The sequence below is a fragment of the Diaporthe citri genome (assembly GCF_014595645.1).
Source record: "Diaporthe citri strain NFHF-8-4 chromosome Unknown scaffold_9, whole genome shotgun sequence".
Classification (NCBI taxonomy): Eukaryota; Fungi; Ascomycota; class Sordariomycetes; order Diaporthales; family Diaporthaceae; genus Diaporthe; species Diaporthe citri.
In genome coordinates this window covers 2,145,832-2,169,494 of record NW_025064854.1, presented here as the reverse complement: position 1 = coordinate 2,169,494, position 23,663 = coordinate 2,145,832, and the positions used below count along the sequence as shown (strand labels likewise).

General features: G+C 53.5%; 7 protein-coding genes across 7 annotated transcripts; 3 read left to right on the top strand and 4 right to left on the bottom strand.

Moving 5' to 3' along the window:
- Positions 1–392: 392 nt before the first annotated feature.
- INS49_015695 (uncharacterized protein) lies at positions 393–1,382 on the top strand (the record flags this gene model as incomplete). Its single annotated transcript, XM_043176374.1, has 1 exon — positions 393–1,382. One exon carries the CDS (start codon positions 393–395, stop codon positions 1,380–1,382), a length of 990 nt encoding a protein of 329 aa, XP_043019829.1.
- Positions 1,383–1,817: 435 nt separating this feature from the next.
- On the bottom strand, positions 1,818–2,597 carry INS49_015694 (uncharacterized protein; the record flags this gene model as incomplete). Its single annotated transcript, XM_043176373.1, has 3 exons — positions 1,818–2,241; positions 2,373–2,394; positions 2,549–2,597. 3 exons carry the CDS (start codon positions 2,595–2,597, stop codon positions 1,818–1,820), a joined length of 495 nt encoding a protein of 164 aa, XP_043019828.1.
- A 1,747-nt stretch (positions 2,598–4,344) lies between these two features.
- INS49_015693 (uncharacterized protein) lies at positions 4,345–5,720 on the bottom strand (the record flags this gene model as incomplete). Its single annotated transcript, XM_043176372.1, has 4 exons — positions 4,345–4,680; positions 5,153–5,247; positions 5,432–5,475; positions 5,548–5,720. 4 exons carry the CDS (start codon positions 5,718–5,720, stop codon positions 4,345–4,347), a joined length of 648 nt encoding a protein of 215 aa, XP_043019827.1.
- A 4,849-nt stretch (positions 5,721–10,569) lies between these two features.
- Positions 10,570–13,039, bottom strand: INS49_015692 (uncharacterized protein; the record flags this gene model as incomplete). Its single annotated transcript, XM_043176371.1, has 6 exons — positions 10,570–11,345; positions 11,461–11,608; positions 12,131–12,159; positions 12,325–12,599; positions 12,688–12,939; positions 13,014–13,039. 6 exons carry the CDS (start codon positions 13,037–13,039, stop codon positions 10,570–10,572), a joined length of 1,506 nt encoding a protein of 501 aa, XP_043019826.1.
- A 1,640-nt stretch (positions 13,040–14,679) lies between these two features.
- INS49_015691 (uncharacterized protein) lies at positions 14,680–17,166 on the top strand (the record flags this gene model as incomplete). The annotated part of the gene is made up of 2 exons (XM_043176370.1): positions 14,680–16,495; positions 16,595–17,166. 2 exons carry the CDS (start codon positions 14,680–14,682, stop codon positions 17,164–17,166), a joined length of 2,388 nt encoding a protein of 795 aa, XP_043019825.1.
- A 1,467-nt stretch (positions 17,167–18,633) lies between these two features.
- Positions 18,634–21,024, top strand: INS49_015690 (uncharacterized protein; the record flags this gene model as incomplete). Its single annotated transcript, XM_043176369.1, has 1 exon — positions 18,634–21,024. One exon carries the CDS (start codon positions 18,634–18,636, stop codon positions 21,022–21,024), a length of 2,391 nt encoding a protein of 796 aa, XP_043019824.1.
- Positions 21,025–21,195: 171 nt separating this feature from the next.
- On the bottom strand, positions 21,196–22,164 carry INS49_015689 (uncharacterized protein; the record flags this gene model as incomplete). Its single annotated transcript, XM_043176368.1, has 2 exons — positions 21,196–21,427; positions 21,530–22,164. 2 exons carry the CDS (start codon positions 22,162–22,164, stop codon positions 21,196–21,198), a joined length of 867 nt encoding a protein of 288 aa, XP_043019823.1.
- Between the last annotated feature and the right edge of the window lie 1,499 nt (positions 22,165–23,663).

Below are 23,663 nucleotides of genomic sequence, written 5' to 3'. Positions count from 1 at the left end.
GCCCCCGTCGACAGTCCATGGGGACCGATCCGAAGCTATCAGAAAATCGCCCTGACAAAGTGAGGTACCTGCAAATCTTTCATTACGACCGCCGCTTGGCAGAATACTACTCAAATCCAGGATCAGAGCTGTCTTCAGATGATGATGATATTTCTGCTGTTGATCAGGCGAGCAATGTATATTGTGAACCTGCCTCATCTTCGATGAGAGGACAGAGGCATGGATTTGGGGGACCTGCCTCATCTTGGATGAGAGGACTAAGACATGGATGCGTGAGACAAGAATTTGTGAGATCTTGGGAAGGGCGTTGGGAATTTGACAATGCCGAGTTGGACCAACGCACTGCTCTCAATCTTGTTGGACAAAAAGCCGGAAGCAATTTCCCTAACACGATGAAGCGTATCTGGGTGAAGCCTGCGTGGGAAGAGGACGATTTGGATCTTCAGGTGCGCGCACGTATTACCTCAGTGGGAGGCGGAGCACTTCTCAAACTCTGGGTGAGCCATACTGATCCTTCTCAGCAACCCGCAAACCATATAGACCGAATTGCCACTGGATCGGCAGACAATGGAAGCCTCGGACCCGACAACCTAGCGGATCTACCACCAGGCCGTATACATAGCTACTACTTCTCGAGTGGAATACACGGCCAATCCCCATCTGTATTGTCTTTTCCAGGGAGCAGTGACCTTGACGCAGAGGGCGGGCGAAAGACTGACACCACAACGACACCGAGTAGACGATTCGCCGGCCTCCATGTTCTGATCAATCTCTTCTTCACCTCCCTGAGCTGGATATTCTCTGAGAAACGAATCCTCTGGGCATTCAAACAGTACGGCATCATTCTTGGCCTGAGCATATTCGGACGTCTCTGGCACCAATTAAAGATCGCCTTGGGGTTGCAACCAGACAAGGAAACGCAAAGCCGAGCCCATTCAATCGACTCCGCGGGTGAGGAAGTTCGCCCGTCGCAAGACCAATCGCAGGAAAGCTCACGAGAGCGCGGTAATTGGGGCCCTCACCGCAAACCCCTCGGGACGACGGCGTGGGACGAGATGAAAAGGTCTTATAATCAGGACTCCTCCTCCCTGCAGGACCATCTCGAGAGCCTCTACGGCATCCTGAATCTGCATTTACAGGCCCGTTGTCTCACGCATTGTTCTGCAGCGTTACAGTTTATCAAGCGTCTCGTCGACGACCTCTCGCAGACAAGACAGGAGTTTGTCGACGGGGGCATCGGGCTGGAGCAGCAACACGTGAGAGCGCGGACCCAGTGGTACAACTTTCTGCATAGACTGGACGCTGTGGAATGGGCGAAAATGGCTGAGACAGAGATAAAGACACTACTTCTTCAGGATAGAGAGGATCATACTGACGATTAGAGGCATCGAGCGTAATAGTAGCAGGAACTCCAAGTCACATCGCCATCCACAAACAACAATCTGGCTCATACATATAGACCATAGCTGACCTCTCCTAGTTCTGTGGACGTTGCTGGAAAAAGGACAATGCAGGGCTGGTCTGGATTCAAATCCGTACAATGATTGGTTCAGGTAGGCTGAAGCTAAGTAGCCGAGAAATATTGGTATAAATGGACTTTTGCAAGCAAGACAGTCGGCAACTCTGGAAAGTCTGAGATACTGTGATGCTCAATTCGAGACGATTCGTAGTCCGGATAGACGAAGTTCGCCGAATTGAGCTTCCTCGTACAGCAGGATCCAGATGTCTTAGGAACTTTCTTGGGAGTTGTTAATGGCAGGTGGTAAGTGACCATCAGTCAGTCCTTCGCATCCATAATCAGCAGGTCAGAGTTTCCTTCAAACCTGCTTCTTTGCCACATCATCATTGTCAAATGTATCCTTCAACGGCCCAAGCGATCCCGCAACGGTCAACCACCTGGCCAAGTTCAAGAAGACGCTCACCCCAATGCTGCCGGCGACAATGCCATTCCACTGAGCCGGATGCCAGAAGACCTCGGCGTCGAGACTGCGATAGGAGGCGTAAATGTGGCCCCAGTCGGCAAATGCGACTGCGATCAGGTACCACTTGGCCGTGGTGCTGCTGGGCGAGAAACAGCACACGAGCGCCATAGCTGCAAGCAGGAGGAGCACGTTGCCGAGCTGCAGGGTGACTGACAGTGCTTGTCCTGGGAAATCCTCCTCCTGGGTGAGGTTGTGCATCGGGACTTGGTCGGCGTAGTACTGGAACGGGTCATTTCTGTTCACGATATATGCCCAAACACTGAAGCGGTCCAATGATCAGCATGTCGTTCCGCTGCGGCTGTATCAATGCCTTTGAGAAACGCCTTTGCCAAGGAGCTACGATTTTGGGGAATCCTACAGCAGGAATGGCTCGATCACCCCGAAGATGACGAGTGGGATGGTGGGAAGCGTGCTGTACGCCATGTTCAGAGGACGTAAGTAAATGATATATAGATGGCGTTCTCGATGATGCCACAATTGTGGAAAGCGATGAGAAGCGTCGCAGAGGAAATGCGTCGAACCAGCAGGGCAAGAAAGAGGAGGAGAAACGAGAAAATTGAGCTTACGGGAACGAGACGCTTGCTTCATATCGGTTGGCTCTTCAGCTGGATTCATCGGGTCCGGTTGGCCCGGCCTTTCTTACAGTTCAATCCCTGGAATAATGCAACTGATATAGCTTTGGGGTACTTTCTACTATGAGCTAAAAGCTAGTGAGCCAAAGTATTCGCAGCCTATATCAGTTGCGTTATTCCATGGTTCATTGTGTGCATACTTCTTATCCGACGGCCTCACTCCCGCTGCACCCCCACCGATGCAAGTAGACAAGGTCAAAGGTTTTTGTAACAGACAACGTGTGTATGCAAGAAACACCGTTTCCGCGTTCTCACATCAAACATTGCTAGCGCTACACGGCTATGACTTTGCCTCAGCCTTCACGGCTTGAAATTGCTCCTAAAAGCCTTCCAGTATAACTCTAGAATCTGATTAATAGGCGACCCGTTGTTGTGAATAGCTTGAGGGCTCAGAGACTGGGTGCTGAGTTAGAAGGGTTGTGAACTTGTTTATATGCTTGTGGGCTCATTGTCTCCAAGGCATTGGGTACGCCTCTGGAAAATTATTCAGTAAGGCCTGGAGATATTTTGATCAAGTTTCATAGTTCTTTGGGGCCACACTTCCTCCGCCCAGATGATGCTCAATTTAAATTGCAGTCTCTTGTAACACGAGAACAATAGGAAGTTCCTCGTCTGCTCTGGAATAATACCGTGTATGTACATTACCATCTCTTAAACTAATACAATGGACACCTAGTGATTTGTATTCAGGGCCTCTAATACTATCCGAGGGCGAATATTGCCGTGGAGTTTCATTAGACAATTATCTAAGAGCGAATAATTGATGAGTGAAGACAGTCTTCATTGATCGGTAGCACTAAGACAACGAGTCCTGTCTACATTATCTCAATGCCCTCAAGCATTAAATCTTTTAAATGCATTAAATTCTTTAAGCCAGAGTCGTCCGGCCGCCGACCTCTACATATTGTTCGCATTGCCAGCGGAGAGCATTTTCCAACAAGATTTCTGCTCGAACTTCTCACCCACACTGGCTCCATGATCTAGCAGAGTCTCCACCAGTTCGGGCATGATTACAAGGTACGGAGCGATGGGATATGGCGTAAGTGCGCAATTTAGCAGTAGCCTACCTCTCTTGATCTTCTGGGTCCTGCTGCGTTTCTCAAGCACTTTCTGGACATAATTCTTGAGCCCAAACTGGACGGCGAGAGACTAGTGGGCTTGGATGGATCAACAATTTTCGCTTGCACGACAGTCGCAGGAAGATTTTTGATTTCTCGAAACCTATGGATGAGGATGAGGGTGGCGATGGCGATGGCCGCAATGGGACGGCAAGTACTCTGCTTGATTTGTCAACCAGGACTGAATCAGGAGGGATGTTGCCCATCTTTTTAGGACCGTGGTATATCCTCAAAAGCCACATCTTAGTACATATTTCTTCTCTTGTCAGCTTCCGCAGACAAAGATTTAAAAGAGATTTCAAGCTTTCGGTTCAGTGCCGAGGCTGATGTAGCGGCCCACTTGGTTGCCAACCAAGACAGTCTGGCATAATATCTCTGAGATTTGCACACTCACAATATCTCTTCTGCTCCGCATCTGCTCCACGATGAATGCTTCGCCCGGGCGAATCAAGAATGACCATGAGCTGTGGTATGTTATTTCCATCTGCATAAAACGCATTCTCTGAAGCACCGCACTCAATATAGCTTCGGATACCAGGACGTCAAAGAAAATTGCAGAGAGTGTAAATTCATTAAGAATTCCGAAAACCGTAAGGGCAGTGCCACTTCCATCTAAGAGCTGAACCACGGATCCACCAGGATCTCCTTTGCCTGTGCCCTAGACGACGGCCTGAACTTGAGCATTCTTGAGATGAGGTAACCGACCCTGATAATATCCTGCTTCGTAAACTCAGCGTTACGGTCGTGGACGAAATAAACCTCCTCCAACCATTCTTGTAGAGTGCAGGGCTGGTCATCACTGGACTTGGTTTTATTCATTTCCCGCCATTTTTTCAGCCAGAGATCTGGCATCTCGTCCTTACAGAATTCTATCATCTGTGGAATGAGAGTCTCGGGAGTCAACATCATTGAATCGAAGGGTGGCTGCCCAGTGACCAGTTCGAACAACTATACATGTCAGTATAAACGGTCTTGTAGAATTCGAAGGACGACTTTACCAAGCAGGCCATGCTCCACAAGTCAACACGATGATTCAGCCGATCGGAGAAGAGACATTCTGGTGCCCTCACTACTAGCGGGGTATGAAGCCGTGTAGGTGCATTCGGCGTTTGAAATGATTCACCGAAGTCGATAATTTTGACAAATGGATTGGCGTGTAAGGCTTCACGGATATGTCTAGTAAAAGAAGTAGGCCGGACCAAGTAAGACGGTACATTGGGTACGGTCTTTTTTGGTGCCACGCCGTCTTTTCTCCTCACTAAAGCTGTTTCAGGCTTGCCAATCTTGTCGTAAAACTGTTGTTCGGTAAAAGAATCAAGATCAGGTATCTTGAAAGCTAGGTTCCTCGTATGTAGATCTGAGACAGGCCATTAGACGAGCTCGAGTAGGGCTACACTTAATCTCTGTGAGCTAAACTTACCTCCATGTCCAATTTGGTGTGTTGAGAGAAAATCAAGTCCTGATAACGCTTGGCAGGCGACAGATTTAGCCAGACGTGCTGGTAACCTCTCGTCGCTGTAGGAGAAGTCGATCAGATCGGGTATATTTGGACCTAACAATTCCAGAACAAGACAGCCATGTGTGCCATTGGGTCCTTTTTCTTCGAAATGGTCAAACATCTGCATCACATGGTTTCGGCCCGGGTGGCCTCTAGGAAGCGCTGAAATCGCTCGTAGGATTTGGTATTCTCGACTGTCACTCTTTTGCGACACCGAGACCTTGACAGCGACGTATCGATTTTCTCTGCGGCTCAGATCAGTATAGATTCCGAAACGTCTCATCCAAATCTTCGAATATTCTTTCGATGTGACTTACTTTCGATCCCTAGCAGCCCATGTGGTTGAATAACCGCCCCATCCGACTTTATGCAGGATTTTGTACCTGCCTTGGTTGAGGATATCACCAAGCTTCAGTGGATGATAGCCTCCTACGCGATAACGGTGTAGAGGTTCTGCGTCGATGTCGCAGGCATAAGGATGGTGCGCCATTTGCGAAACGTATCGAAGGTACGCGTCAGAGGTCCCAGAAAGCTCCGAGCTCCATCGGGCGGATAGGATAGCACTTTGAGATGTTCTGCGAAACATTGATCTATCGACTGAGCAATTGTCAGGACTTGGACTCGATCTGCAGAGGCTTTTAAATAGATGAGCAGCATTGGTGCACGCCGGGTGAAGCTCGCTGCGGACAGAGAGCTTACAATGCAGCAGTGGAACCACATCGAGTGGGGCTCTGCGTTCCGTGCAGCACTTTGCGGATGCGCTAATGCGGCGTTATGGCCGGCCATTAGATGGCCTTTTGAAGACCAAAATACGGGCGACCTATTAGCAAAAAGAATATCTAGACGGCATGATGGAAAACGGTCCAAAGGTTGAATTTAATGGCCGATACCTTGAGGCTTGTGTTCGTGGAACTCAGAAGGTTTCCGAGTTAAGTGGACCGCGGTCTTTTATTCCATTTTTAGAGGCATTTAATCGCCGGGCACAGCGCCGCCAAGCCCTGGCCAGTGTACCAACAGCAGGCGCAGTGCGGCACAGTGGTACCAACATCTATCATCACGATGGCCTCTTCCCATCCTTAAAACTAAAATTAGTATCATTATTACAATGCGTTGGATCAGGCTTGTAGTTGTGATGGCCTCTTAATAGCCCTTGAACTAAAATTAATATCATTATCCACGTTGCGCTGAATCAGGCTTGTTGCTGGAGAGTCTCCTCCGCATAACCCATGGCGGAGATTATAAGATAAACGAAGATAAAAAGGTCAGTTTCCCGGATCATAACAGATAAAATGTAAACATTAGCAACACACTTTCCTCAATTTTATGTTCAGAACATCATTGATATCGCCCCACCCCCCATAAAAAAAAACTCAATCTCAAGCTATTTTGCAATATCTGCTTTGCATCCTATTACCATGTCTCCCATTCCTCGTTGGACGGTTGTATTTAGTTAAAAGATTAAGGATGCGACACTTAGAAACAGGACCCTCACCCTTGTAGAGGTTGTTTCTAAGCAGAAAGATTGTTTCCATTTTAAGCATGCGCTTATCAAGTATGACCTATTTCCTTCTAAGCATCAGAGAATCCAGTCCCATTCAGATTCCGCCTGTTGTGTGCAAATTAATACTGATCCCATTAGCAGGAATCCTAGACATACCAGTCATCCGGACCCTAAGTCTCACGCCACAGTGCGTCTGGCTACGGATGACCAAGCCAAAAGGGGCGTGTCTCAGACCGTACATATATATCATGACTCCAATGGGGCCTACGTCGGACATATGCTTTTTCCAGAGAGGCCAAACAAGAAGGTAGACGCGAAATAATCTATTTGGCTACTAGAATATATGTAATATAGCGGACGTCAGGCACGTCTCCGTTGTATGACTCGGACTAGATAGAGCAGAGGTGCAGGCACCAATTCACATTCACTGAACGATCTCACACTGCATTGTAGTGTTTGTGCGCAGAGGCGTGTAAGCTGACAAGGTATTCCGGAGGCAAGGCACATAAGGGCATACCGCCAAGGTTCTCTCATCAGCAAGTGCGTAAAGACGGGTGAAACACTGTTTTACTAGGCGCTTTGGGAGGCTAATGTGTAATCATGGTTTAGAGCATAGCACATAAGGTTATTTACAACATATATCAAACCGTAGTCTTAAAAGCAGAAAGAAAAAAGAAAAAGAAAACTAAGCCAGTTGGCCGTCAGCCGTAACGCCGCAACTGTTGGGCCTGCTGCGCCCCTTCAGCTGATAACGGACAAGCTAGCCAGCCAACAACTGGGCCGCGGGCAGCCCGGGACGCGAGGGCCGTGATAACATAAGGGTAGCGCGAGACCACAAGACGAGGCCACGGTGAAACAGCGGGTGTTCGGACAGCAGCGGGGGCCTCAATCCGGCCAGGTAGGCACAGCCAGACCTGGATGGGCGGGCTGGGCGAGCGCTGCTGTGTACGGTAGGGAGGCTATCCTCTGTGGCTACAGGGTAAGGAGGCCGATACGGCGACGACGAGTAATCCAGCGATTATAGGCTTGACTAAGGGAGAGCGGACGGGATCCCGTATTTTCCTATATCTATGGCCGTATGTGTTTTTTCTGAGTGGTCGTGTGGATTATATCTGGAGTCTGTTTGACTCAGGGAGGCCTGAGGCGCCGAAGGTCACACGACAGCCGACGCTTCGGACTTCATCCGCAAAGGAACTCTCTTCGGGGTGTATCATGAAGGCAGTAGAAAATAATGAAAACGAAATTTGCATTGATTTTGATGGTACTTGCTGGTGGACGTTTAAGGCACAAGTGAAGAACCTTGCTGGGCACTTGTTTAAACTAGGTGTGTTAGGCTGTCCAGCTAGAAGAACTTCGGGACTCGAATTTTGGTATTCTAAAAAAGAATTGACGGTTTCTATATCTAGTTCATTTAGACCCAGCAGAGACCAAAAATGTTATGACCTGTTTCGTTGCACAAGCTCGGAACAAAACAGCCATCACGAATGCAAGCGACAGACATGGCAGACGATGCTCGAGCCAGAGCCCTCACCGAATTCAAACAAGAGGTCCATTCTCACAAAATGAAACCGAGTCGCAGGGAGAAAGCCATCAGCCGAGAAACCGCGATTCACATATCAAGCCTAGCCAAAGAAAACAAGAAAGCCAACCTGCACCGAGAACTCGCCCTCTTACACACCACGGCAGAGCTCCGATTCCACGGGCAGATCATCATCGAGTCCAGAGAAGATGCCACCCTCACGGCTGCTAACACCAGCAAGTCCGAGCCTGTTGACTGGCCGCGGCAACTGGTCTTCTTTGTAGACGGCTCGAGATTCGCCAACATCAAGGACAAGCGAAAACGAAAAGCCCCAGCATCAGGGAAGGCTGCGGGAGCTGCGGTTGTTTACCAGACAGAGGCTCAGGAGTGGGAGGAGAGGACTTTCTGCTTCGCGGATGGACACAAGTCGAAAAGCACGGAGATTGCTGCTGTGGCGGAGGGATTAGCAATCGCCCTGTCGCACATGCTACTGCTTGACAACGATCAACGCAAAAGCATGACCAAAGTGGTCATCTTCTCAGACTGCCAGGCAGCCCTGTTTCGGATAGATGGGTTTCGATACACCAATATCACCGAGGGACGGCTGCGCAGCAACCCTATCTTGCGCAAGCTTGTCACAAGATCACAATACCTCCGCAAGCTCGGAGTTGAAGTTGAGATACGCTGGGTCCCTGGGCATTCAGGTGTTGAGGGAATTGTCCGCGCCGATGCTGCAGCTCGGAGTGCGGCTTGGCGTTTGCCTGGTATCGCAGAGGGTGTATATCTGGATGAAGGGCTTCGATTGATTGAGCTTGAACTCGGTGGACAAGACGGGGGCAGAGCTACCAGCATACTTTGAGCCGTCAGCTCGTTTGTGAGAGAGGACAGAACATGGCTGTCCACAAGCGAAGGGATGGAGGGACTGTGGCAAAGCAAAGAAGATGTACATTTTCTATCTCTTCACGTCACTCTTCAAATGAACACGACGTTCCATCCCCAGCACACATTTATGAGCCGAAAATATGCCATCAAGCGATCTCGACCGTTTCTTGAAAGCGCGAAGCTTGGGATTTGTTCGGGTACCAAGTCAGCATCGACTCGGCAACAACCTCGCGCAAGAATGCGTGAACGTGGAAGACGGACTTACCCAAGACAGGGAGCAGTGCACTTTGGCTCCCAGGCTCAAATCACCGGAATCCTGCCGCGGTCAATTTTTTTGTCAGCGGGGAGCTGGTAGGTGCGGAAAGAAAGACGAGAAAAACCCGACCCCCCTGGGTACCATTCACAGGGCCTAAGGAATCGAACCCTACAGCTGAACCTCCCCGCAGGCTAGTGGCCACCAGACTGTCACCACGGGATTGGTTCCAAGGGGGTTCCTACCTTAACATCAAATCAAAGGGACGACGACGAGCATGCTTTGATCCAGAAGGCGTTGAGCAGCCTGGGTGCTGTGCAGACTGAGGCCAGGCACGCTGCAGAGAAGAGAACGATGTTCGCGTGGATCGAGGGCGGTGGTCATGAACGCATGTCGAGAAGGAGAAGAGAGGTCAGACATCCGTCAAGGCCAGGTTTGGAGGGTCCGTTGAGAAGAGAGACGGATTTGGAAGATGGGGTGCGAATGGCGGTGAAGCCGAGGGAGGATGCCATGGAAAGGAACGGAAGAGAAGAGGAAGAAGAGAGCCTTGGGTCATGCAGGGCGCGGAGCTTTCATGCGCATGGCCGCATCCATGTTCCTTCCTCCATTGCACAGGACAGAGCTGCTCCCCGGGAACGATGATGGAAGGCGCGGCAAAGCTGGTCCAATCTGGGAAGGGGCCCAACTGTGGCTCTGTTCAGCCTGTCCTTGGCAGCTGCCCTTGAGTTCAATGTTTTCGCACAAGTCAAGTGTTATCCGAGGTGCGGCAACCTTTCATCCTCGCACAATTGTGGAACGAGGCCGCAGTTGGACCAAGTAGCGTGTCATTTCCTTCCCATTCCTCTAGCTCCTGCCGCCTCGAGAATTAGAAGACAACCTAGGTAGTCCTTTGGAGCAGGTTCGGCTGGCATCAAGCAACAGGGTCTGTGGCCACGAGAGTACCGGCCGTGACACCTCACATTGAAAGAATTTGTAATACGTATTCTGGACCCTACCAAGATGTGCCTCGTGTGTCATGCAGCAGAAAATGCCAATCGCTTAGGTGAATCTATCTCGCGCCTTGAAAGAGCCGACGTTGCTTCTACAGTGATATGTTCCCTGTCGTGTAATGTCTTCCCATCTATATATGTACCGCCCAATATATTCAACCAAATCCGAAGTCAAATCTTGTTTCCGTCGCTTGCTTATGATGCAGTAACTGACGCCATCTTCTCAAGAGTGTTGCACGCGTCCATCAGTTTCTGCGAGACTTCGTCGATGTGCTCCCAGGCGAAAATGGAGAAATGATGGCCTGGAATATCCACAATCTCCTCAAGGAAGTCCTTTTGATACTCATCCCAGCCAAGGCTTCTGCTGTGCCGCGTCGTGTCAACGAAGCTGACCTCGCCTGGCTCCGTCGGCACCGCCTCCCTCGCGCGGAGCAGGATCGTCCGTGGACACTTAATACCCGACGATGGCAGGTCAGGACGCGCCTGGCCATCTCCCGAACCCTCACCATTAGTTCCCTTTTGGGCCCCGTCGCCGCCCTCAATATCGGAGCCATCCCACCTTGGCATGGTCCACGTCTCAATCGACTTCCTCGCCTCTACGAAGCACCTCTCGACTCCTTCAATGGTCTCCTCCTTCGTGTTGGGCCCGAACTGGTGCTTGTACGGCACGACAGCGGCCTTGGCGGGCCCCGTCTTGGTCGTGCGCGCGGCCGGGCAGATGCTGTCCACCATGGCGATGCCAACCACCGTAAAGTCCGGGTCGTCCGCCAGTACGCGCGCCATCTCTAGCGAGAGGAGCCCGCCAAGTGACCACCCGCCGAGGAGGATGCGGCCGCGCGGCACCGCCTTGCGCATCAACCCGACGTAGTGCCTGGCCATCTCTGGGATGCCGCCCGGCCATGGCTTGGCTGAGTAGAAGTGTGGGTTGTGGATCTCATAGACGATACGCCCGATGGGATTCAAGCAGTAGTCTAGCCAAAATCGTCATTAGCTGTTTGTGAGACAAGTGATGTCGGGTTGTGCCGTTTTTGAGACATTAGACAGGGCCAGGTGTTCTGGGCGCTGTTGGTATCAGGGGCTGCATACAAGAGAAGCATGTGCCGCCACCATCGTGAATCAGCACCAGAGGGGTATATGAGAAATGAAGCGGGTCCGGGCCGTCCTCGGCCTCGTAAATAAGACCGGGATTCTCGTCGTCTTTCATGACGAGGCTCTTCTGCTTAGGAGTGGCTCTCTGATAAGATCCCGCCGGGGGGCTGACCGATGAGCTGTGACGATTGATAATGGGCCCCGCGATTTCGTCTATATGTTTCTAAATGCAGGAAAAAGGATAAGGCACGCTAATGCAGAAGTTTCTCTGAGTTTAGACAGCACGTGTCTCTCTACATAAGTCTCGTTTAATTGACGGTGAGATTTGGCGGTTGAGTGGATTTGGATGAAGTCAGATTCGGACAGAATCCACCATCGAGACTGCAGGGGACTGGCCGAGGTCGGCTTCAGGATCAGCTGGTGCCAGCTGGCATATCGAGACTTATGGGGTGTTAACAAAACCGGCCAACTCAACCATTTCTTTACGCATTTGCTGGGTTCTTTGTCGCACTATCAAACATAGAACAAAAACCTGCCAGAACTAGGATCAAGATTTTCTGCCCATGGAATTACCAACATAGGTTCAGATAGGTGAAAAACGCCGTCAGAGCAGCGGGCCTGTAGGATGTGCCTTATCAACCCCCGCATGCCAACCATTGTGCCGTACGGCAATGTATAACAAAATCGCCTGCACGCCTGCAAATATGATATGGTCAAATGGCACGTAACCAACCATCTGACACCAGCTGCGGAATGCCCGCCAAAAGGCTGGATAGGGCCACTCTAAGCGACCCATCCAACTGAAGCCCAGAAGAAGGAACAGGACTGCCTGCGCTGCGAGGCCCACGAGACTCAACGCACCAGGTCCTGAGTCCCTAGGTCGCCTAAGGATCGCACGGCATTGTGGGTATAGAGAGGCGACACCAAGGACGGTGATGGTTGGGTTCAAGAAGAGGATGTAGAAGCCGGTGAAGAGACCATCGAACCACTTGCGATCCTCTTTGGGGTCCGCGCTGGCTGAGACTGCAATTATAGGCACCAAGGATATGAGAAGGTAGCATGTGTAGATGACAGAGACGCTCGCGGGCACGGTGTAAGGTTGGTCGCGAGGGTAGAAGACGATGCAGGCAATAAGGCTGAGACGAGAACTCATAATTAGCGCTTTTACAACAGCAGAATCGTGACTTCTTTCCACATAGACATCTGGACGATGGGTTGACATACACCATTATCCACATGACCCAGACGGTTCCAAACTGAGCCAGATTCAACCAATCGCCGGTCGTGGCTGGCGCGTGCACGAAGATGTCGCCTCCATCGACGCTTACGAGGATCGCGAGGTCGATGGTGAATAGCTCCGTCGCGACCACGAGGTTGAATAGAACATAGCAAAGGCTAAGGCCCGAGCTGTCCCGGCGCAGCCATAACAGTTGGAGCTGAGGCAGGAATGATGCGAAGCTGAGCACCAGGAGGACACTGAAATATTACATTGACGTGTCAGAACCTCGGAAATTGGAATGCAGAGAGTAGAATACGGGGCAGCGACTTACATTCTGAGCCAATCTGGAAATGCCATTCTGAGTATGGGCGAGGTGTGTGGAGGAGGCGGAAGAGTGAAGCAATGGGGGTGGATGCTTGGAGCTGTTGGCGATCCCAAAATTTCCCCTTAATGACAGGTAATACTGAGCGTGAGAAAACCATTTCAAGCATGTGATTTTGAGTTGAAACATTAGTTCTGTGCTGCTGGCTGGCAGGTCCAGGGGTGGCTGGAAGGCACCGACATAACATCGTCGTCTCACGCAAGGTAAGGCGGATCACTCTTTTTTTTTTTTTTTTTTTTTTTTTTTTTTGCTGTTTTCTTGTTTATTTTCTATCTTATTCTTCTTTTTCTTTTATAGGTGAGAATCAGACGGGGGTCCCATAACCGGATTGGAGGCCCATTTTGGGCCAGTGCGAGCATTTCATGCAAGATCCGGACGGTTCTCGTAAATGAAAACACCATCAAGTTGTGCCATACTCGGACTCATGTAGCTCGTCTGACAGCACGCCCGGCGTGGCTGGAATTTCCAACTGCGAAATTCGCGTTTCAGTCCGCCCATATTCTTTGGCAAAATAGTGGTCTGTTCCATGTGCCTGAACCAAACCAAGTCACAACCCCAACATACTTGCCTCTTGGATCTGATATATTGGGTGCGTTGCCTTCTTGTCACATTAAAATGCTGCTCTCGCAGTGATCTAAATATAGCAACAAATCTTTGTGGAATGTGTAAGAATCTAGAATTTTTTGGTAGGCTTCCTGACTTCGATGCTCACCTTCGAGTATAATTACCGGTAGTTATGGTGCATATCTAAGGCTCAAGCAAATGACATGTCATTTGCATTGGACAGTTGGGATTTGAGTATAAGCATGATGGATATCTACTGAGAACCCTCATTGAAGATGATCCTGAGTCTTTTATCTTTACAACTTGCTGGTGCGTTCCTCTCTAAGTCGCAGCAGAGCTCACCCATTTCAGAGATACTCAGAGAAATAGCACAAGTAAGCAAAGAAACCGTCTGTGTATAGAGATCCTTCGTAGCTCATGAACAGAGAAATTAGCTCAATCTGCCATTTTTCTACTCGGACACTTAGGTCTCGTCACTTTGCCTTTGCGTTCTTCCAGAAATCATATTGGTAGTATATCCATCACGAGGAATTCCATTCGACCTGGATAGCTTCTAACTCGTCAATGTCCCAAGGGTCGTTTCACAGTCCATCGGTTGAAGTCGACGAATAGCCTGTGTCCCGGACTGAAAGACTGCCAGTTTTCCCACTCTGGCCACCTTCGAAGCAGGACTGAATCATAGGTGACATGCATAGAACGTAATGTTCGTCTGATCTCTACCGAGAGGACATTCACTGCAAGTTTGTGGATGACGTAAGAATCTGTATCTTCACTTGAGACTTGCAACTGTTGATGTGGTCGGTGCGTTGATGTCGCGTATCTGGCAAAGCAACCGATAAACAACAACGTACCAAGTCGCGCAACCTGCTCCGACCAGGCTTCTGATTCTGTTCGATCTGGGACACTGTCAAGCACGAAAGTCCAAGCTTGTTCTTCTCTCCTCTGCAAACTTGTCTTCATCTGCCACTGGCTGTCATCCATCATCCTCCGTGCATCTTTTTTCATCATCTGCCATCTTTTCTCCTCCTTCGTCACGTTGTGGCCGAGGACCATGGGAAACAAGTCCGTTTCCTCGCGCGTCAAGGGCCCGCCTCCCATCGCCTTGACACAGATACCCCCAATGCCCCCTCCGTGTTCAACTCAAGAGCACATCGGAGGGGAAGCGTCCGACATGGACTCGACAAAGACCAGCAAGACACTTGTCCCCACCAAGACAAATAAATATAATGCCCAGCTCACATACGGAGAAAAGATCATCCGAAGAAACATGGAAACCTGGACGGCTTTCAGCAAGCCCAAACACTTTGCCCAGAGGCGGGCGGACTTTGCCAACTCGACCCAGTGGTTTCGCGGCCTGCAGACCGGGTACTGGAGCACCAACTCCGGCGATCCCAGGAACGGAAAGGAAGCAAACGGGCACGAGAAGAAATACTGCACCGGCCTGTACATCGCCGGCTGCCCTCCTGTCGGACGATACCTCGACTCCGAGGTCATCATCACGTCCATCAACGGCCCAGACAACACCGACAGGCACATTGCCGACCGGAAGAGAGAGGCAGCACACAACCTGGTGGAACGTGTCCCGGTCGGCGTCGCGGTGAGCAGAGACGCCTGGAAGCCGGACGCGAATGGTGTGAGGACATTTCCGTGCCCCATCCCCGAGGGCCTCGACTGCGTTGCTCTCGCGTGGTTCCTCGTTACCCACATGTGGCCCAAGCCGGCTGTGAACGAGAATGGCATCACCAAGGACGTGTGGATGGTCAGGCTGGAGAAGATCGACCTGTCCGAGCGGAGCTGGTGGTCGAATGCCGCCCACGGTGCGCTGCCGTACCCGAGCCTGGAGGAGCGAGACTTCAAGACCAAGGCCGCGGAGGAGGCCTGTGGAACTTGCGGACAGATCTCGTTCAGGCTTTTCAAGTCACACTTCGTGTGTTTGAATGGAGACTGTGAAAAGTGGTTCCGCGTGAACGGCGAACTCGTCGAAAACCGGCCAGACAACATCGTCTATAACGACGACTTCTTGGGAGAACGCTTTGACAGGCTTGATGATGCCTTGGTGGTCCAGCCACTGGAGGAGACCTACCCCAACCTTTACCCAACCTTCGACCAGTTCATCGCGAAGAACTACCCCGATTCTCAGGGATCAGAGTCATCCGTCACTGCCGCGAACCTTGCAGCGAGGAATGAGGCCCTGCTCACCGGCTTCTCATGCCCAAAATGCGGACTGGCCAACTCGAGGGTCCAGTACCACGGCTGGTACTGCCGCAACACTGACTGCGGGGACGCGGAGGGCAAAGTCAACCCCTTCAGCTACCACGCCCCGCCGCCCATGGTGACGCCGGCGCTGCTGGATGCCGAGCGACAGCAGACAAAGGCCAAAGCCGACAAGCCCCTAGATACACTGCTCGGATACCAAGGCGCGAGGGACCTCGAGTCGCACGTCGCCCACGAGCTCGACTTCGGAGGGGGCTGCCGGGCCACCATCTTCCGGCCCAAGCCGGGCAGCGAGGCCGTCGCCAGGGCGGACAGGCTTTTCAGAGAGGTCCAGGAGGATGCTGCCTCGGGCGCGCTGGGTCTCGCTCGGCGGTCCGTGACGGCCAATGGGGGCATGAACCTGACGAACCACTTTGTCGAGAACTATGGCGAGCGCTATAACCTGCCCTTTGCGCTGAGTGACATACCTTTGAACGAGGCACCTGGTGTCGTCAGGGATGCCCTCATGACCGCGAATGGATACATGAGGGAGTACTTTGGGGATGACAACGACGAGTGCGAGTTCAACGAGATTTACATCGCGGCGTACCTGTCGAAGAAGATGGGGATGAGCTTCCACGACGATGGGGAGACTGGCTTGGGCAGCATCATCGGTAAGCAGCTCCCAAACATAAAGCCAAACCCCTTGAGAAGAAATATCTGCCATTATATCCAACTCATCGTACTTCAACAGCTGACTCTGGATACCCCAGGCACCTGGACCCTCGGCGGACGAGCAACCTTCAAGTTCTGCATCAAGCCCCAGTTCGACTACGGCCGGTCCAAGAAGGACGGGGTCTGGATGAAGCCCCAGGGCGGCCAGGTCGACCCCGTCCCCACGGGCTGCACCGAGGAGGCCTTCAGGACCGAGCTGAGGGCCGCGTTCGAGCGCGGGGAGATCAGCGCGGGGGAGTGGACCGCGCGGCTGCAGGAGCACATGGACGCGCACATGGCGGAGCCCCAGAACAAGAGGTCCTACGCCAAGAGGACGCTGCTCTCCTTCACGGTCGAGCACGGTGACGTCGTCATCATGTGGGGCCCCAACACGCAGCGGCACATGGAGCACGCGGTGGACTGCCGGAGCCCGATGCGGTTCGCCGTCACGCTGCGGCGCGTGACCAAGGACATGGGCACGCCTGAGCAGTGGGCCCGGCTGGACGCCCGGCTGGAGAGCGACAAGGCGTTTACGCCGTCTTGGGCTGAGGCGGCCAAGAAGAGGAAGGCTGGGGATGAAGATGAGGGTGAGGGCCAGCCAACTAGGGCGAAGAGGGCGAAGGCGAAGTAATAACAACCTGCCTACGTGAGGCAATTGCCCATAGTAGACATTCCTTAGATCAACTACAGGAGTGAGTACATAGACTTTAATGGTTGTACAAATACAGGGACTGCAGCAGATTCACCTTTCAGTATTGGTCTGATAGGGCACCGTGCAAAGACATGTCGTTTCCGTTGAGGACGTTGACTCTCGGGAAATTGTCCGAGTGGGAGGGCTGCATTAGTCAAGTCACACGCATGGGCTAGCACAACAACGCAGCGAGAGCCGACACAACCGGTAGTTGCTCAGCCATTTCCCGCTCCCGAGGTCTTGGGTCTCGCAGACTTTCCCGGGTGGCTTGGAAATCGGAAATCAGTAAGTCATTCAACGTCATGGGGGGAGGTGCAGGGGATATAATTGTACGTAAGTAACCCATATCGGGGTGGAGTCTGGGGTAACGTGTGAGCGGGGTGGTTCCAATCAGTGTCATTCAGGGTCCAGATGGTGTCAACAGCGATCACGGAGGGAGAGGTCGACGAAGGAATTGATTGCTGCTATTATACCTGCTGGGCCTCTTCCCCCCCTCGGGCGGTTTCATGGTCCAGACTACTCGTGCAGGCCACCAGCCAGTCAGAGAGGGGATACCCTGCTGCTGCGAGGGGGTTACGGCCAGTGTCATTGTTATTATTTCCAGTCATCAGCTATCTCCGGCGCCCTCCGGGGTACAGGGTGTGGCTATCGCATGTCGCACATATCGCGCTGTGGGTGGGCGAATCAGGGCGGGCAGGAAGGGGGTTACGTGAGCAGTTTTCCCTCTATCAGATAAGCTTCTGCGTGGTTCCCCCATGTTGCAGATCCCGATAGTGAGAGGAGGGGTTGTTAATGAGTGGGGATGGTGCGCCTTCCTTCAGCGACCTTGGCCCAGCGACTAGGAAGGGGCGACTGGAGACCGCATGAACCTTCCCGGATGGGCCCCGCAAAAATGTACGGTGCCCCCATTATCGCGACTGCTGCGCGACCGCCTATCAACCCCCGAACTTCCACTTCCGGTCCGGTGTCATGCCGACTGTGAGCGAGCAATGCCAGTCCAGCCCAGCCCCAGCGCTGCGAGAGGTGGCCGAGGGCGGGTGGCTCGAGTCACTCTTATCCCCATGATGTGCCCCCTCTGAGGTAGATCGAGGTTTGTCTGCTCTTTTGTCTATTGTCTGTTTGTCTGACTCTCTATCCATCCCCTCATCCTCACGATCCCTTTCCCCCAGAGTCAAGAGTCTCCCGATGGTTGTGCTGTGTTGCGTTGCGTTGCGTTGTGATGCGTTTGTGTCCCGACCCAGCCTCCATCTGATGCTCTCTGCTGGCGATCCCTCTCAGTCCTGTCTGATTTGATCTCCTTCCTCCCTCTTCACCCCCCGTGACACTTGAGTTGAGCACCGAGTCAGTTGGCCAGCCAGCCAGCTTACCCCGTCTCCCCGTCAGTCCTCAGTCACCCAGTCATCAGTCATGAAGGGGGAGCGAGAGTCGTCCGCCGAGCTGTGCGGCAGCAGCATACTCGTCGCAAACCCAATCCCGTCCCCTTCTCCCTCCCACCAGTCGCCTCCCACCCCCAAGAGCGCGGCAGACGACCACAAGACACCCCCTCCGCCCCGACGCCGAGGAACAGTAGCCTGTCGCCGGTGCCGAAGGCTACGGACCAAGTGTCTCCACGGCCCGGAGAGCAACCCGCCCTGCGACGCATGCCGTGCTGCCGGCCCCCAGACGGCCTCAGAGTGCTCCTTTCCCAGGAGGGGGGAGAAGGACGTCGACAGGGACTTTCGACGGAGGCAACCTGCCCATAGGTTGAGTATATCGTCGTCAACCACCTCCCAAGGGACTCCCGCCGCCCTCAACTTGTCAGCTCCTGCTGTTCAGCCACTTCCCGCGGGACTGTCGATGCCCGTCGACTCCCCCATCTTCGGACCGGGCCCAACAACTCCATTTGGCCCCAGCAGTCACCACCACACATCCTCTTTCAACACCACCACACCACGTTTCTCAAACCCTTCTTCATACGCAAGCATGAGCCGCCGGCGCCAAGGGTCGTCTGTGAGCCCGTCGTCGTCGTCGAGTCCCTATTTCCCCTCGCACGAAGAGATCGTGGCAGGCTGCCGCTCCTTCGTCACCTCCTACTTCCAGCTCGGTTTTCTCCCCAAAGCAATCTTCATCGAGGCCATCTCCCGGAATGCTAGCTCAATCAGCCCCTTCCTGCTGAGCTGCATACTCGGCATATCAGCCAGATTCACGCCCGTCCTGGTCCAGAAGTATGGCAGCTCAGAGCGGGCGACCGAAAACTTCCTCAGGCTGGCGAGGATGATGGTGCCCTCCGAGATGTACGAGCCCTCGCTCGAGCGAACGCAAGCTTTCTTCCTCCTGGCCATCGCCGAGTGGGGCAACGGCGACAAGGACCGCAGCTCCGTCAACATGGGCGTCGCCGTCAGGATGGCCTCCATCCTCAAGCTCCACCGAGAGGAGTCATACCTTCTGCCTCCTGGTGCCCCTGCCGAGCAGGTCATCCGTGCAGAGTCAGCCCGGAGGACATTCTGGATGATCCACAGCCAGGAGAACCTCCACGCCGGCTACAGCTCGCCGGCACCCTTCCCCCTCGAGGACATAACCGCCCGCCTTCCGTGCGACGAGCACGACTTCGCCTTCGGCGTCAACCCGACGCCGCGCTCCGTACTCCCTGGCACCCTCCCCGCCCAGCTCCAGCCTGAGTCCGCACGCTCCCCGGACCGCTGCCTCTTCGCCACCCTGATCCAGTCGCACAACCTCTGGGGCCAGGTGGCCCGGCGCGCATGCCGGTCCGACCTCAAGACGCACGGCACGGAACCCTGGGAGCCCGGTAGCGAGTACCAGGTGCTGACTCAGGAGCTGCGCCGCTTTGAGGCCGAAATGCCCGAGCGACACCGCTGGTCGACCTGGAACCTGCGCGGATGGCGCTCCGAGGGCTTGCACCTGGCATACTTAGCCGTGGTCATGGTCCTACGCGTCAGCAACATTGTCGAGCGGCGCATCTACCTCGACGAAATCCTGCTCAGCGCCAACAGCAATCGCAGCAGCACCGGCGGTGCAGACACCACGGCGGTCTCCCCCGGCAGCAAGATGACAGCCAATGGCGGCGCGCCCGACGGATTCTGGCGCGCCATGTCGGACGAGCTGTTTGCGGGCGTGGTCGAGCTGCACGAGCAGATCGACGCCTTCGCGGCCTTGCGTATGACTAGCACCCGCGGTGGCGCACACGGTGAGGGCTTCCCGGCGATCCTGGTCTTCTGCGTCTACATCTGCGGGTCGCTCGCCTCGTACCTGTGGCGGTACCCGCAGCTGTGCCCGCGCGTGGCCGGCGACGCAGAGGCCATCTCCCTGCGGTGCCTGCAGGTCCTGGGTGACCTGCACCGGGCGTGGCCCACAAGCACGAGGTGGCAGCAGGGCCTGCAGCAGATCGCGAGCCCGCTGTCGTCATCATCTGGCGCCTCCGGGTCCGGGAGTAGCCAGAGCGGGAGCTCCTCCGGGGACTCGCCGCCCACGTCTTGTGGTACGTCAATGAGGTCTGGGTACTCTGCTCGGCCGGACAGCAAACCGGCGCAGTCACGAGGGGTGACATTCAAGGAAGCAACCCCCTCGGCTGCTCTCGATGAGTCTATCATCGACCCGAGGCTCACGGCGTCATTGGATAGTGGAACAAAGGGGCCGGACGAGGCTACTACCGCGTCTTTCTGGGGCAGTGGTGACGTTGCTCAGGTCCCCAGTGCAGACGCAGACGCCATGTCGAACGAGCTTTTCGAGGCCGAGATGAGGACGCTGCTGAGCGAGGACGTGCAGTTTGGATGGCTCGACTTTGAGCATGGTGGCGAGTAAAATTTCTCGGGGTATGTAGTATGTAGAATGTACATGATCTAGCTCTTCAAAATTTGCTTGTAGCGAAATCGAAAAGTTATCGACAAGCTCACAATTAATGATGTCAATCCGACCGTTTCATCCCCATCTTTGGCCTGCCACTGGAATCCCCCACCTCGTCCCTTCTCCGACTCATGACCGAAACATCTTCTTCTTCTCCGGCTTCTCGGCTGGCTGAAAATACGACACTTGTCTGTGCTCGGGCCGCGTCCCGAGCGCCTCGGTCTCGGTGCTGTCGAACTTCTTCTGCGCCACCTTCCGCCTGCAGTTCTTGCAGTAGTGCTCGACGTTGACGTACCAGTCGCAGCAGTACGGCGCCACCACGCCGAAGAGGGTGCTGAAGAACAGGATAGCGCCCCACGTGCTAGAATTCAAGGGTTAGCCTCCGCTTAAGTACAATGCCACAACTCCTCCTTCACAAGCTGTTCCAGGAGGAGAAGCTTCGGACGGGGAAGGGAAAACTCACTGTGTCCTGCTCGAGGCCCTCTTCTTCACGGACGTCTCCACGCGCCTCATGCAGAAGGGGCAGTCCACCGTGTCCGGCTGGTCCCCGAGCATGTGCAGCGGCGTCACGGTCGCCACGGCCGTCGACATGTCGAGCGTCCCCGCGTACCCGATCCGCTGGTAGTCCGCGGGCGTCGAGTACGCCGGCGCCGGCGGGGGCGGGGAGGACTCGCTGCTGGGGTAGTCCATGGGGAGGGACTTGCGCCGGACCGGGGGGCTGGCGGTGGCCTTGCGCGGCGGCAGGTCTGGTCGCTGCTCCCCCTCTTGTTGCTGCCGCTGGTCTGCTTCCGGGATGTACACCTCTGGGTAGCTGCTGTAGTCCACCGCGAGCTCTAACGTGCTCACCGTCGGGCCGGCGGGAGGGCTGAACAGGGCGTTGACCTCTGGGGGCGGTGATAATGACAATATCGCCGGTGGGTTCTGCTCTGAATATGCCGCGAACGAGGCCCTTGTGATTTGTTGTTCTGGTGCCTGCTGTGGCCTCGGGGCTCCTCCCTCCCCGCCAGGCTGTGGCCTGAACTCGCACACGAGTTGTCCGCTGCTTGATACGACGCCAAACTGCCCTTCCTTGGGTGGTAAAGAGTTCACTGAGGGCATGCGCTCGTGGCGCGATGAATCTGCCGGGAGTGTCTCAGCCTCGGGTCTTCTTGGTGGTGAGCTGCCTGTCCGTGGCCGCGAGCGTGTTTCTGATGAGACTGAGGTCTGCAGTGGGGAAGGAAAAACGCCAGGTGAAATATCTGGCTGTTGTGGTGGTGGTGATGCTGATGAGTCCGATGTGATCTCGGTCTCTGAGAGTGGCTGTTGCTGCGCCTCGGGCTTGGTGTTGTCCATTTTCGAATTTCTAGACTTTAAAAATTTATGCCCCGTGGTGCTTGGTCGTATGTGTGAGAAAGACAAAAGCTTGAGGTGGGTTTGAAAAAAAGTCCGGACGGGCCTCAACTAAAGTTCGGAATGCATTGAAAGGATCGCCTTCAGCTGAAATCCACTTTGTCAACACGGTCTCGAATGACACCTGTGGAAATTGGTCTGCCTAAAACCCCTGTTGCACAAGCCCCCCCAGTCTGGATCCTTCGTCCCGCGCCTCGCGAAGATCTTCTTACTCGGCTGCTCCCCGGGTCCAGGGCTTCTAGAAATGCCGGCAGAGATTGGGTGCACATTCTAGGCGGCTCATCTAGTTAGTTGGCTCTTGCCAATTTCATCGATCTTTTCAGCCTGGAATCCTGTCTGGCTAGGGTCTTGCGTCACGGGCCTTTTGCACTGATCCTGCGAGCATTTGGCGCAGTGGCCGCTATGACCTCTATAAGGGGCAGAGTTAGAGAGAACAGGCCACAAATGTAGGAGTAACAGGGAAAATCGGGCAAATTGAGATATGGCCACAACATAGCAGACATCAAATCTTGTTTCGTGACTTTTGAAATATGATATATCTGACGATGCATCCATCCTATGCATCAACGTCGTCCTGCAAGTCCCATGCCAAGTGAGGTTCTGTGCACCTGACACATGTATGAGATCTAGGTCTGGAACCACTACCAATTGAGCCAATTGAAAATAACTATCGCTCAGATATGCCATCAAGTATTCTTGATGTTGATCTATCAAGCTTTTAAAAACTTTCTCTTGCCTAGGAATGCCGGTCAGCAGAGCGTTGCCTTGAACAACCCCGGATTCCTTGGGTGGGTATCTTGAATCCTTCACAAAAATGCGGGCCAGGCAGTGCTGTAAATAGATCCCCCCTGACTATAAGCGGCGGTGAACAATAGCGATCACGCAGTTTCGGATAGGAACTCCGCAACTTTGACAAAAAAAAATGAAAACAAAATATTAATCGTCCCACGGCTTCTGATGCAAGAGACTTAGGGTAGTCGGTTCTGTGCATCTCAAAAGGAGTCATGTGTGCTTACAATCGGGATTGTAATGAGCTACGGGCGCTAAATTTATAAGACTGAGCTGGAATTCCGTTGAGGTCTCATGTTGTACCTGGACCACTTGAGAGTCGGCGGACAAGAAAATATTATACGAAGGGAAAGAGGATAGGACATCTCATGTCTTATTCCAACGTGTGAAGCCGAGCCAGCTCTTAATTGACCGACTTC